Here is a 14,270-nt window from a genome sequence, read left to right on the forward strand (position 1 = left end):
TCATCGTGGACATTGGCCTTTACTCTCTAGGCGGGCGTCTCACCAATTCGACCACCGGGGCATGTGGTAATATTTGTCGCAATAACAGTGTACAGATGACATCCTCGCGTATGTTTGCCGACTTTAAAACAAAATTAAGTTGCAAAACTTTTAATTGCTTTCGGAAACTGACGGTTGGGACGCGGTTTCGACCCCGTTGGCGTCGACTCGACGTTGATTCAACATTCGTGTTCTCACTGGGGTTCTACGTTTCTCGGATGGAATCTCTCGCGCGGATCTGCGCGGGGTATCGATGAGAGGACCAAGGGAAAGATACCACATATAGGAGAGCTCTTCCGCACGTCCCAGACGATCACGTTGCCGTCGTCCCGGCCGCCGAGGCTCACGAGGAAGTCGCTGTTGCAGGTGAAGCACAGGTCGACGACGCCGACCTTGTGCGTCTCATAGCTGTCCTTCATCGTGCCCTCCTTGTAATTCCACACGATCACCATGGCCTGTGACACGAACACCACGACGTGACTGATGAAATATAATTGAGTCACATATTAAGAACGTGTATGCACCTTGAAGCCGAGATGATTATTCTGGCCGGAAGCGACGTATTCGCCGCACGGAGAAACGCACAACGTCGAGACATTGTTCGTGTGGCCGCTGAGGAATCGTTGCTCGCCGCTTTCGATGTCCCTTATGGCGACCTTGTAACCCATCGGATAGAGGAGATGCTTCTCGTCTGGATGCAGTCGCAGAGCGTTCTTCGTTATGCCTTAAAAAAAATGAAGAGATGTGTAAAATTGTTAAGTGCGTAACTTGGAGGAAATGCAGAGTAATATATAGTATTGTATGTGGAAATATACGTGGGAATTAGATGTAAAGTTCGCGCTTCGAGAATTTAAATTTAGCAGAGAATCGTTTCCGGAATTTCAGAAATTTAAAACTCGACCGGAAGCTCACGCTCCTCGGCTGTGTGTGAACCAGATCTAACACGCTCGATCAATCTTGTCAATTTTATGCTTGTCATTAATCCGTTGTCGAATTAAATTCAGTCAGTGACTTATGTTAAACTCGCTGTACGAAATGAGGCAACAAAAGATGAGGTAGAAAACGCTGCTTTCCGCACGAACCGTCGAACGTGATTATTCCGATCGTCTCGAGATCCCGGGGCTCCATGGTGCTGCGTTCATCAACTTTACGACAAATGTATACGGCGTAAGCTGCGTAATAGCGGAAGCAACGTAAACAGCGTGTCACCGTGGTGATAAATTGATTGTTTACGCACCCTGTACACCCTCAACCCCTTGGTAGCGATGTGTGATCATCTTCGGCTTTTTGAACGAGGTACAAAAAAGTGCCGAGTGCACGCGTCAATTTAATGCAAAGAAATTATTGAACGAAACAATGTTTTTTTTTTAATAATTATGGAGCCTAACAATAGTATAACAACAGCATGACCATGGATAAAAGCTTTGAAAAATCGTAGGGTGCGCTTTGACAATATGAAAATTTGCAAAATATTTAAAAACATCAAAAATAGATCATACTTGTAAATTGACTCGATGTTTTTTTTATATGAAATTATATTTGCGGCTCTCGATATTACAGTTCTCGTCTATGTCGATCAGCCTTCTGTTGCGACCGCAATACCAGAGAGGACGTTGGTGCGCGTATTTTTTGAATGTGTATACGCAGTCGTGACACATTAATTAATGCACTCAAATAATCTTCAATTATAATTAAACCAATCAAGATTAATTTGACAGATTAAGAAACGAGATAACCGCAATAAAAAATAAACCTGTCTCAATAAGATTCAATGATAGCGCGTATCTCTTCTTTAGGCTTCAGAAACTTTGTGCTCTCAGCGACTTAATTATTTCTTATTCATTAATTTGTTAATTGTTTATATTTGTTGATTCCATATTAACATCTATATTGGTGCAGCCTCTGTATAAAATTGAAAAGTACTATATTGTAAGGGAATTGTAGATTTACGCGGATAACAAAAGCGTATAATTGTTTTAATTATTAACCATTCGTCGCTTGGAGAACTTGACGGATCGTCGCGACCGACTCCATTCTTGACCGCGAAACGATTAAAGTATCGTTTCGCTCTGGAAAATGCATCCACTCGTGTCCCATTCGGCGACCTTGCGTTCAGCTCGAAACGAGATTATTAGCATCGATACCGCGATCGGTATCTAGCCGGTGTAAAAAAACTGGAGTCGCGTGAATCAGAATTTATATGCGAGGACCCGAGGGCGTTGCGACGTCGGCGCGTTCGCCATGTGATCGCTACGTGAAGAGAATTTCCTCAGGCCCGGCGATTACGGAGGACGAGTAGTTTCCGTGCCGAAGGCCGAAGTGTCCCGTTCAAGGTGATCCTTGTTTCCAGTGCGCGCCGTGAAGCCGACGTCGTTTCCGGCGTGCGACAGGAAAGTGGATATTTCGCAGGTTTCGCAAAATAAACTGGATCTTATCCCGCGAGTTGGTTCAATTTTAGGAATGTCTTCGGAGTAACGTCCTTCTTCTGCAACGTAGAGTATAGAATCGTAAAAGACGCGCGTCTCCAGATGGCACAGAGAATCTTTGTGAATTCTCGAACGAAATGCATTCTCTTTCCATTCCATTTCTGTTAAAAAAATATTCTTAGAAATTCTGTTCTAAAGTTGGAAAAAATTCGCTTTTATGTTGCCAATTTTTAGCTCTTCTTTTAATACAAAAGAAATTCATTTTAACACAAATAGTAAAGATATACCCCAGTGGCACAGTGCATTGGCTAAACATTGGCTAAATATTGGTCCAATGTTGGTTATATTAGAAATGCATTGGCTGATATTGTCCAACGTAAAGCCAATATATTGGCCATGGAATGAATGCTAAATGTTGCGCGATAATAATTATATGATACTAAATTTATATTGGAAGTGCATTGGCCAATATTTAACAATGTAATAAGAAAATTGGTCCAATATTGATACAATATTGAACCAACATTGGACCAATATTTAGCCAATGTTTAGCCAATGCACTGTGCCACTAGGGTATATCTTTATTGCTAAATAGACATATTGGTTAAATAAGAGAAGGCGTTTATCTCACAATATTGGACCAATATTGGGAAAACTAGATTTACAATATTTCCCAATATTGCGCCAATATATTGTGCTACTATAGGAGTAAATCTAATATCCCCAATATTGGTCCAATATTGTAAGATAGCATGTATGTCTAAGAGACATCTTTAAGACGCCATTAAGGGCCTGAGCAGAATGGATGTCTTGTACTCTTAAGACAGCCTTTAAGACAATGTTTTATGTTTCAAGCCTTTGTCTTGAGGTGACGCATAATAACTGTTTTATGTCTTAAGAGTACGAGACAGCCATTCTGCTCAGGCCCTAAGTTGTCTTTTAGACACGTATGTACGTCTAAAAGTTGTCTTAAAGATATCTTCGTGATGTCTTTTAGACATGTATTGCTATTTGGGATACGCCTCCTGTTATTTAGCCAATATGTCTATTTAGCAATATTGGTCTAATATTGTATCAATAATAGACTAATATTCCTATTACATTGTTAAATATTGGTCAGTGCGCTTTCAATATAAATTTAATATTATATAATTATTATATCGCGATATTTGCATTTACGTGGCCAACATTGGCTTTACACTGGGAAATACTGGCCAAATGCATTTTCAATATTGGACCAATGTTTAGCCAATGCGCTGTGCTACTACGGCACTTTACACGGTCGGGCTGGATCTTTCTCGTATTTTGCGATTACATTTTTTCGGTATACCGCAATGGAGTTCTTTAAAAAAAAAATTCTTCGGAAAGGAGTTAATTTTGAACAGATCACGCTATTTCATGAAGAATTTTAAAGGGTGAATCCTTCTTGCATTCCTACACGATCACCCGTGCTGTTTTGGTCCCCATCGTTCCTCGCCGTCCGGAAATTCGGATAATCTCGCGGAAAACGTTCGCGCGGGTCGCGCGTCCGGAACCGGAAAACAGGTGCGGTGCGCGTTTCAAAATCGTTTCGTGCTCGTTTCGAAACACATTGCCGTGACGCGTTTTGTCGAAGTAGAGAATAAGTAATTGACGTGTCCCCCCTCCGTCATCGACCGACGCGTTATCGCCGCGTGTCGACGTGAGAGGTTCAACGGCTGCCGGGGGAAAACAGCACGGGAGGAGCTGGCCCTAGTATTCCTCTCAAAAACGCCGGCGCGAGCGTGCACGCGACCGCTTCACGGCCGAGACCGAACTTATCACCTCCTTGCCGCTCTTGCCTTGAGTTTCTCTCTCGTTCCCCACCCTGGATAAATGCGCGACGAGCAGTACATGCAGATATAAAAGCGAAGTTAACGAGGGTGTCGGGTCCAGTCGCTCGCGACACGTGTGTATACGTTTCGGCGGGGCCGAGAGGCGGAAGAAGGTCCATCCTGTTCGCGGCTCGGTTGGCCTTGCATCGGACTCCCCTGAGCTCCTTGCGGCGGCCCTTCAAGGCGAAAGGCCGATTTCGAGCAGGGAGGATCAAGAGGCGCGAAGAGAATCCTCTTCGCCCCTCCGGGCTTCAGCGATTAGGAAAGAGGAGACTATCATCGGCGCGTCGTGTTCTCCAAGGATAACAGATTCCCCCTAGGATGATCCCCGTGTGGAAAGAGTGCTGTAAGTACGATCTCACGTCGCGATCTCGCGCACACGAGTCTCTCGCCTCGCACGTCTCCCTCCGCGGACTTGTCGGCGGATTAAACGTCCGGACGATTTCTTTATTCATCGATTCGCGGGTTCCGAGCGGTTTGCTGATCAACGATTCCATCGATCGTCACGATCTTTGCGGTCGCGCATGCGAACGCGAGTAATTTGCTTTCGATATCAGAAGCTGGCTGTCAAGTGCACCACCGAAGCCGAACGTAGAGGAAAGAAACGTTGATATTTAGAACGCAAATGAAGAAAAGAAAATCGTTGGACAATATTGTTGAGCATTGCTAGTTGTTTCGCAATCTCTCGAGTGGCTGATACGGCGAAGCTATCGCGATGAGTGAATAATCTGAAAAATCAATTGCTACGTTGACTGCCAAATATTCCCAGATAGCACGGAGGACCCGAAAAAATTCCTGTACTCCCGAATTACGAAACCAACTCTTTTTCCACGTCTTCGAACGTTCAGAAAGAATTTTATGTCACCAATTCCGAATTCTTTTTCGAATACAAAAGGAATACTTTACATTCGGAGCAACTTTAATTTAAATCACTTCGATTTAATTCTATAACTTTAATTTACTTTCACCAGGAGACTTTCCTTTTTGCATTAATGGAAAAGAATTCTTTTAGATTCATTTTGAACAGACTGCACTGATTCATAAAGAATTCTTTTTAATGAATCCCTTGTGAGTTCGTAGCGAACGTCTATTGCGGGGTCTACAATGCGAGTCGCAGAGTCGTAGTCGTAAGAATAGTCGACTATGATTGGTCAATTCTTATGTGTCCAACGGAATTGACCAATCGCAGTCGATTATTCTTACGACTACGACTCTGCGACTTTCATTGTAGACCCCGCATGAGTATTTGAGTTAGCGACCGTCGTTGACAATCTATAGATGTGCATTCGTTTCGAATTTTTCGAGGGGAAGATAACAATTTCACTATGAGTTTTTAAGAGTAAATCATTAATTCGTTCCGAATTTTTCGAGGGGAAAATAACAATTTCACTATGAGTTTTTAAGAGTAAATCATTAATTGGCATATTAATATGCTCATATGAAAATGGCATTGGAAACAATGCGTTATCTACTGCAACAGTGTCAACGTGTTAGAATGCGAAAACAGAATTGCGCGCACCGTAGTTTCCTGGAAACCGTATCTCTTCGACGGGAACGCGGTCGCAGGTGGCAACCGCAATTCTCGGCGTCTTCGCATTTCTTCTTTTATTTCAATAAAGGAAACTGATAACAATAATCTTTAATGCTAACGTGCAAAATCAATAAGTTTCCTAGCTACAAGAGACGTAATGAAACGCGAGAGAGAGAGAGGAAGAATTGTAAGTTACGTTTGCCCTCCGCAAAGATTATGGAACACCAGAAATCCCAACCGAACCAACGAGAGCAGAAAGGGGACATTTTAGTCGAACTTGAGTTAACAATGAATCTTCGTTCTGGAATGGAAGTAAAATATTAAAAAACATTATTTTAAGCTTTAACGGATCCTCTAGGCCCGGTTTCACCAACGTTGTTTAACTTTAAGCTTAGCTTAATTCGTTCTTTGCCTCTTTTCAACTGTTACTTTAGCAAGAGACACATATGAGTTAAACTAAGACTAAAGTTAAACGACGTTTGGTGAAACCGGGCCTCAGTCTTTGTGGCAAAGTAGCACAAGTCCCACTGAAAAATTCATATCACGCTTGCAAAACGGTTTTTTTGTTTCTCCGAAGTATGATTTCGCCACGTGTATTCTTTCTGTTCTAATCGATTTTTGCTAAATGCTGCCGCCGCGATCCGCTGGCTTTCACGTACGTCCGATCGCGGGAAGTGCCTTGACATTAATTGCAATCCGTTCGTTTGCCTAGATCACTTCCTGACGTTCACGCGCGATAGAACGCGCGGGGGTGCCACGGTACCCGTCGAGAATTAAGGCTGGTTTATGCAAGGCCGTAACCGTTAACTTATGCAGGAATCGGTAAAAATTGTCCAATCACCGTTAAAAGTGAAGAGAATAATTGACTGTAATTGGTTAATTTTTACCGATTCCGACATAAGTTAACGGGTACGGCCTTGCATAAACCAGCCTTTAATCGTTCCCTTCGACCGGATCGGAAACGATTGCGAAAACCGATCGACTCTCTCGAAGAGTCGAAGGCGCAAAAAGCTACCGGGAAAGGCGCAAAGAAATCCCGGAAACGTACCGATCATTGTTTCCGTCGATTTTTCTGCCTCCACCCTCCTTTCTCTTTCTTTCCCCCCTCGCGAACCTTGACAGAGGCGCGACCGCGTGACGGATCGGCTTCCGGAAATCGAACGCTCGTATCACATTCCTCCGCGGAGATCTCGCATTTTTCTTTCGCATTCCACACGTAGCGAAGGCACGTGAGGCACGAGCGGCGAACGTCCACTCTTGCTTATGTGACATCCGTGAATCACGCGTTCATTACGAGACTTCGGTGAAACGAGGCCTGATTACAGATCTCTCGCGCGAGTGGCTGTATACATATATTAGGCTGGGCAAAAAGTTCTCCTGTCTTTTTTTCCTAACAAGTGGCTTTTGTCAAGCATAACGCGATTATGTATTCAACGAGAACGTAATGATGAGGCCGCCTGAAAGATGGCGGGCAATGATCGAAGAGAAACGTTCGGTTTCCTGAAGTTTTAATGTTAAGCTTCATTTTGAATTTCCTCGAAATAGAGGCAATAAGACTCTCTTTGTCCAACCATACGCGAAGAGTGGCTCGTAAAAGATCTGAATCTCACGCGGAGGAAGCCTTTGATATTCCTGTCATCTTAAAATATAAAGCTTTAGTGTTAAAAAATTCAATTTAACACAGCTTTTGAAATGAGAATTTTGCACAATGGATTATAAATCTATCTTTGCACGTTGTAATTCTAATTGCGCTTATATTTTCGAGGATGATTCAAACAGAACTCGGAGGATCAATATTATATTTTAATCGCAACTCAATGAGCCAACACGGCGCGTAACTTCCGCGTAAGGTTGATGGCAGAGACGTCCTAGATGTAAGGCAAGGCAGAGAGAAACGTAAATCTTGTACAACAGCCTTTTATGATTTACGTTTCTCTCTGCCTTGCCTTACATCTACGACTAAGACAGTCTTAGGTCTGATTTCACCAACATTGTTTAACTTTAAGCTTAGCTTACCTCGTTCGTTGTCTCTTTCCAGCTGTTACTTTAGAAAGAGACAAACGTGAATTAAACTAATATTAAAGATAAGCGACGTTTGGTGAAACCGGGCCTAAGCGTCCACGGATCGCTCTCTGCCTTACGGAGGTTACGCGCCCATGATGTTGGCTCATTATTCAACAAGTTGCGATTAAAATGTAATATTGATCCTCCGAGTTCTGTTCGAATCGTCTTCGACAAGACGGTCTTAAGCGTTTACGAATGGTTCTCTGCCACCAGCCTAAAACTCTTCGATTTCCGTCATAAATATTCGAAATATTACATTTTTTTACTGTGCATCAGAAAAAGGAGCAATTTAACCGTAAAGTAAATCAAATAGGTTTCGGCTTTCGCGGGGACCCGCACTTTTCGTTACCCTTTTCTTCCTGACGCAGGAAAATTACGCGACCGATTATCTGTAAACGCCGACGATTTCGCGTTCGCACAAAGTAAGTGCAACAATAATTTCCGCGCCACACGTTTGCACAGTAGTTACTTACGTACGTTAATTGGCGGCCGCTTAATGACCATCGTTCATTCGCCAATAACTCCGCGGGGCTGATTACAGAAATTAAGTCGCGAGCGTGGCGGAAACGCGAGCGTCTCGTTATCTTCTCGACAGATCAATGTCGAAACAGTTAGGACCAGATTCACAAACGTCGGTTAGCTGCTAACCGAAGGTCAATTGATTCTCTGTCACTTCTTAAACGATAAGACGGAGCAAGTTGGAAAGTCGACTGAACTCTGGGTTAACAGTTGACCGACGTTTGTGAAACTCACCCTTAAATTACGGTAATAAAATGTGAGAGGAGGAAAAGGACGAGGGGGCGAGCGAGAATATTATCGGTAAGCCTTTGTCTCTTCGGGCATGTATTTCTCGCGAGATAAGATAGTGCTCGGAGGTAAGCCGGATCGGCATTCTTCGCAGGCAATGTCAAGCGAAAAGCAATTGTCATACGGTGTCAACCAGCACTGTCAGTCGCGGTAAAGTGACAATCCATTTTTGCACGCTACATTACACACGTTGCCGTAAAATTCCAGCTTATTAGTTAACAGCAGCAAGGCCGTGTCGGTATCGAGAAACGCGACTTACCCATTGTGAGCAGCCGTTCACGCCTTAACAAATCGAAGGTTTCGCTCGGAAAAACGGTTTATCCGCCGGAAAAGAAAAGACGGTGGGGAGAGATTCGCGGCTTATTGCACTTTATTGCGTTTTATCATGATCACCCAGACAGCGTATAGGTGAACGTAAGCTCGTAGAGAATTCATTTGAAGGAAAATACCTGCGGAATTAGAAAACTGAATGTCTGAAGAATTCTTGAAGAATCGGCCACAATCGGTGCCGTCTTGAAGTATTCGTCAGAAGTTCATTATGGTGCATGTAACTTCCCCAATCATTCTTAGGGTTGGGTAGTGTCTAGTCAAAAAGATAAGAGTTAAAAGTTAAATAATCTTAACTTAACTTTTAAGTCAACCAATTTCATTATGGGTTAACTTGTATCTTAGCAAAGTTAAATTTTCAAAGCGGTTAACTTTAATTTAACTTACCAAAGAAAAAAAGATAGCTTACCCAACCCTGACTTTTATTGTATTCTTCTGTGAATTCCTGAGGAATTACCATTCAGAAAGGCAGAAAACTGCGAATTTATTGTACCATCTGGGTAATCGCGTGATTATGTTGCACTTGCTGCAGAGAGGCATTCCAAACGGCGCGATAAGGGAAAATTTTACAGAGAGAGTCCTATTGAATCAGTATCTGTCAAATATAATACGACCGTAAAGGGTTTATCTGACCGATAAACCTGGCACTCATGGCGCTCGATCGAGCGTCGGGCTTTCTTCGAAGCCCTTATCACAATTTTTATTTTATTTCCATTTGACGCGTTGAAGTGCCGAGTCGACGTTACCGCGGGACTATTTATTATTATTTTATTAACGATATTATTTTCACGCGACGTAACTTCTGGGAGGAGATAACGGATGGATGTCATTCTTTTATATCAGAACCGTTAGCAGACAATGATGTCACAGGCTCGTGTTATAGATCATAAACAATGCGATACTTTTGTTCTTTGGCTCCGAATCGAAAGACTTTTATCGTCAGGGAATTGAAAATTTTGGATTACGAAGTTGTAAACAATAATGTACGATATACATATTTCGAATTGAAGTCAAAATGTCAAAAATTTCTTAACCAATGTAGGAAAATTAATAAACGCCGGAACTAGCAAATTCTAATTGAAGAAATTTATTGCGAAAAAATATTACCTCGGCCATTTTTCTCGCTAAATTTCTTTAATTACAATTTGCCAGTTGTGTCGTTTATTAATTTTCCTACATTGGTTATTCACTGGCGACAACAAGACCTTTATTCTTGTCATTCGAAAAAAATTTTTTTTAAATATTTCTAAACGACCGCATTGCTTATAGGATAATCCAATGTCTCTGAGAAGTTTTCGACAGGCTAGCCGGTCGCGATCTTTTTTTACGGAAGTTTTACTCGCGAGGTCGATCGTCGAGATCGATTGACGCAGATGCGTTTTATCCTGCTTACCCGGGCACGTAAGCGAACTCTCGCGTGTGCATGTGCAGCACGTTCGCGTAAGCTTCACGGATGGACGCGCGATACACGGGAATCATGCGGCGCGAGCGTGTGCCGCGAAATTTGATCGCGCGCCCGCGCGTCCCGGCCTTTTCGTAAATTAAGAGAGCTTGCGTGACGACGCGACGATGCGAAGTACGTATCGGGTTATTCCCCGACGCCACTCGTTCGCTTATGTCTACTAGACTCCTGAATAAAGCAGAGATGCGTCACTCATGTTTGATACATGAAATCCGCTATTTTCGTTTCTACTTTCGTCTTCTTTCCAGGTTGCTAGAAGAAGTAGGAACCAAAATGACGGCCTGAATGTGTCGAACGTGAATGACGCTATCTCTACACTGAGAAAAATGTCCGATTAAATGTAATCGGATAATCTAATTACATGATAACAAACGGATATGTCCGATTAAATTGTATATCCGATGAAAAATTTGATCGGTTTTTCAATCAAATTTCATCGGTAATTGCATTTCATCGGATAAATTTCATTGGATATATCCATAATTTAATCGGAAAACGTAATCGGAAAAATTAACCATCGGACATATTATTTAATTGGTTTATCCGATGAAAATTTTTCTCAGTGTATTTATCTACACGGGGAGGGAATTTTCTTTTAAAATTTATCCTGAAAATCAATGCTATAAGTAGAATGTATGGTAAAATTTCAAAAAACTCTCGTAAAATTCGTCAAATTGCCACGTTGTTCCACGATTACATGATTTTCAGGATAAATTTTAAGAGAAAATTCTCTCCGTGTAGGGCTGGTATTCACAGATCATTCTTGTACTTGAGATCCTCTTAAGTACAACTTTAAGGTGTCATAAACTAATCACATTATAGCCGTATCGGCATCTTAAGACATTACTTAAGACGGTCTTGGAATAAAAACGAACTATAAATATCGGCCTAGGACTCTAGTCTACTTAAAGCGACATCAATTTCATGCAGGCTCTTTATGAATCCAGTTTATGAGTCGTAAGCAGAGAGGAAGAAGAAGATTCATGACAGCACGCTACCACGAGCATATATACATAGAGAAATCGAAGCAAGATTCATGGAGCTACCTCCTTGCTCACTTGACTCTCCGCGACTACGATCGCACGAGAGTTTTTTTGAGAGATTTACCACAGAGTACGGAGAATCCAAAGAGAAATTTTTATAATTCCGACTTATAAAATCAATCCTTTTTCGATTTCTCTGTTAAAAACATTCTTACGAACTCGAGGAGAGTTTTTATGTCTAACAATAAGGAAAATAGATATCGAAGGCAATGGAAATCCCATTAGCACAGTGCATTGACCAAACATTGGTTAAACATTGGCCCAACATTTGGTTGTATTGGGTCAATGTTTAGCCAGTGCACTGTGCTATTAGGGAATCAGTCCACAGACGTTTGGTGAAGTCATATGTTTAAAAAAATTAAAAGTGCGTAAAAACTTCAACCTCTCGGTCATTGACATTGACCCTCTTCAGGAAGCGATAGTAAAGAAGATCAAATTTAATGACCGAAACGTTTGAGTATTGTATACACACTTTACTTTTTTAAATATATGACTCACCAGACATCTAGGACTGACTCCCATTGCCTTCGATATCTATTATTCTTAGTTTTAACACTGGAGCCTGTTACATCTTGTGATGTGAATTTTATGTCATCAATTCTAAGCAGTTTTCAAATACAGAAGACATTCTTTTTCCAATTTTTTTAAATTTAATTTAACACCGTAAGAAGTCAAAAGGTATATTTCTATAGAATCCCTTTTGGACTATCGGAAATCCTTTCGAGTTTATTTCGAATAGAGAGAGAAAAATTAAAAAATGTTTCGGACAAAAGTTGTTCCAATTAATTAATAGAAAAAGATGATGTAATGAAAAATGCAAGTTTCCATTTAAAAAATTCAAGATTACCTTTATGTAACCTTCAAACGACTATCCAAGGTCAAACCAATGATACCATCTTATGTCCCCTTTAAAACCATATAATGTCTCAACCATTTGTTTCTAAAATGCATAGTTTTGGAAAAATTTAGGAGTTTCCACACTTTTTCTTCACTCTGTATAACGATCGGTACCTCTAACCTTTTCGTACCTTTTATAAATTCACGGTATACTTTTCAGGAGTACAAGTGGTTAGGTACGTATCTCCTAAAGTAGTACGAGATACAATGTACCTCTAAATGTCTGTCTCCATGCCAACGAAAGATAGCTTTTGTTATTATCTCCCTCGTCGTGTCACACTTGCGTGATCGCGTCGGTTAAAGACACGAGGTGCATATTACGCACATTATGGAGTCGTTTTGTAATACAGATATTCGAGGCACTTTTCGTGGCCAGTGGCCAGGAATCGTGCGAATGTACGAAGTACATTCGCAAATTACATAATGTGGATCAATCTTGCGTTTTATTTCTACATTGTGAGCATCCACCAACAAGACATGTTTCTGTGACGTGTTTCTCCTCAAAATAAGACTCCTAATTTCGAGATACTATCTTCCCTCCTATTTTGGTGGATCTTTATGTACCTCATAATTACGCATACTTTTTATTTTAACGTGTGCCTCCAATTTTTGGCGGTACGGAGGAGGTCACTGCACTGCGTGGGCGTTTCTTCTATGGCTCGTATGGGGGTCGAGAAAATTTTGCACGCTCGATCCTCATCCGCGGAGACGTTAGTGTTTACAAGACGTATCGTATACGGTATAAATTAAACAATCGGAACAATTAAATCGCGCTCACCGTATCTTTGTAGAACGCGTTTTATCGTAGAATTTAATATCGACTTTGGATTAATGAGTAAATAGAAGATAAACGCAGAAGAAGTACGTGCGCTGGAATTAGAGATATCCTCTTTTGCCGTGGATCGCCGACGACATTTTCGACGACGTTTATCCGCTTGTCCGTCCATCAGTGGTACACTGAAAAAAATAACCAATTAAATATAATCGGATAATCCAATTACATAATAACAAACGGATATATCCAATTAAATTGTATATCCGATGAAAAATATGATCGGTTTTTCAATCAAATTTCATCGGTAACTGTATTTCATCGGATAAATTTTATCGGATGTATCCATAATTTAATCGGAACACGTAATCGGAAAAATTAACCATCGGAAACGCTATTTAATTGGTTTATCCGATGGAAATTTTTCTCAGTGTAGTGGCACATGCAAATCGCAGCATTATCAAATCGAATGGAATATCGAATGACTTAAGCCAACGGCACATGATACCATTTTTCCTACTGGATTGCTTACGAGAGCCAATCAGGGTTTAGCCTTAAGTCACCTGATCGAAAACTCCGCATCCTGATTGGCTCTCGTAAGCAATCCGGTAGGAAAAAATAGTATCGCGTGCCGTTGTTGGCACTTAAATCGTGGGCTGGTTCAAATCGCCAAGTTCTCCGTCGCGACGACGAAGTGCGCAACTTCGCACAAGTCCGACGATAGCGTCTATTTCCCCGCGATTCCCCCCTTCCCTCCCCCCGCCCGTTAAACGCGGCAAGTAAATCCCGCGGATTCCGGGCATCGCGCGCGATTCGTGCGGTCTCCGGAGCCCTCGGGATCATTACGACAGCGCGTCGTAAATCACCGTTGTTATGCGTGTGTCGCGGGCTTACTTTCCGCCGATTCACACCTCCGCAGAAGCAGTCGACGGCGGCGATATCGCGGCAGATACGTCGGATCCGATAATAATCTTTCGATTGCGCTTTGTTCCGTTCGAGCCCGGGGGAGAGGGGGAGGGAGAGGGGNGGGGAATGAAAAAATTGCNCAT

General features: G+C 41.9%; 2 protein-coding genes across 5 annotated transcripts in view; one reads left to right on the forward strand and one right to left on the reverse strand.

Annotated features, from left to right (window-relative positions):
• LOC105557933 (cilia- and flagella-associated protein 52) overlaps positions 1 to 14,270 on the reverse strand; it is a 24,404-nt gene that overhangs the window by 4,502 nt on the left and 5,632 nt on the right. The window contains exons 1-4 of one of the 4 annotated variants that reach the window (XM_012005344.1): positions 9,457 to 9,696; positions 8,387 to 9,303; positions 564 to 2,524; positions 317 to 494 (exon numbers count right to left, since the gene is read on the reverse strand). In XM_012005344.1, coding sequence (XP_011860734.1) covers positions 317 to 494; positions 564 to 707 — 322 coding nt within the window. In that variant the 5' untranslated portion in view covers positions 708 to 2,524; positions 8,387 to 9,303; positions 9,457 to 9,696. Of the gene's footprint in view, positions 1 to 316; positions 495 to 563; positions 2,525 to 3,281; positions 3,301 to 8,386; positions 9,304 to 9,456; positions 9,697 to 14,270 lie in introns of those variants that run through there. The other 3 variants (XM_012005346.1, XM_012005347.1, XM_012005345.1) reach the window with 3 other exon arrangements.
• Positions 4,173 to 14,270, forward strand: part of LOC105557932 (putative inorganic phosphate cotransporter) — a 17,599-nt gene continuing 7,501 nt past the window's right edge. Inside the window, exon 1 of the mRNA XM_012005343.1 lies at positions 4,173 to 4,664. Coding sequence (XP_011860733.1) covers positions 4,640 to 4,664 — 25 coding nt within the window. The 5' untranslated portion in view covers positions 4,173 to 4,639. The remainder of the gene's footprint in view (positions 4,665 to 14,270) is intronic.

The sequence above is a fragment of the Vollenhovia emeryi genome, unplaced genomic scaffold (genome assembly GCF_000949405.1).
Source record: "Vollenhovia emeryi isolate VEMERY1.0 unplaced genomic scaffold, V.emery_V1.0 DF939402.1, whole genome shotgun sequence".
NCBI lineage: Eukaryota > Metazoa > Arthropoda > Insecta > Hymenoptera > Formicidae > Vollenhovia > Vollenhovia emeryi.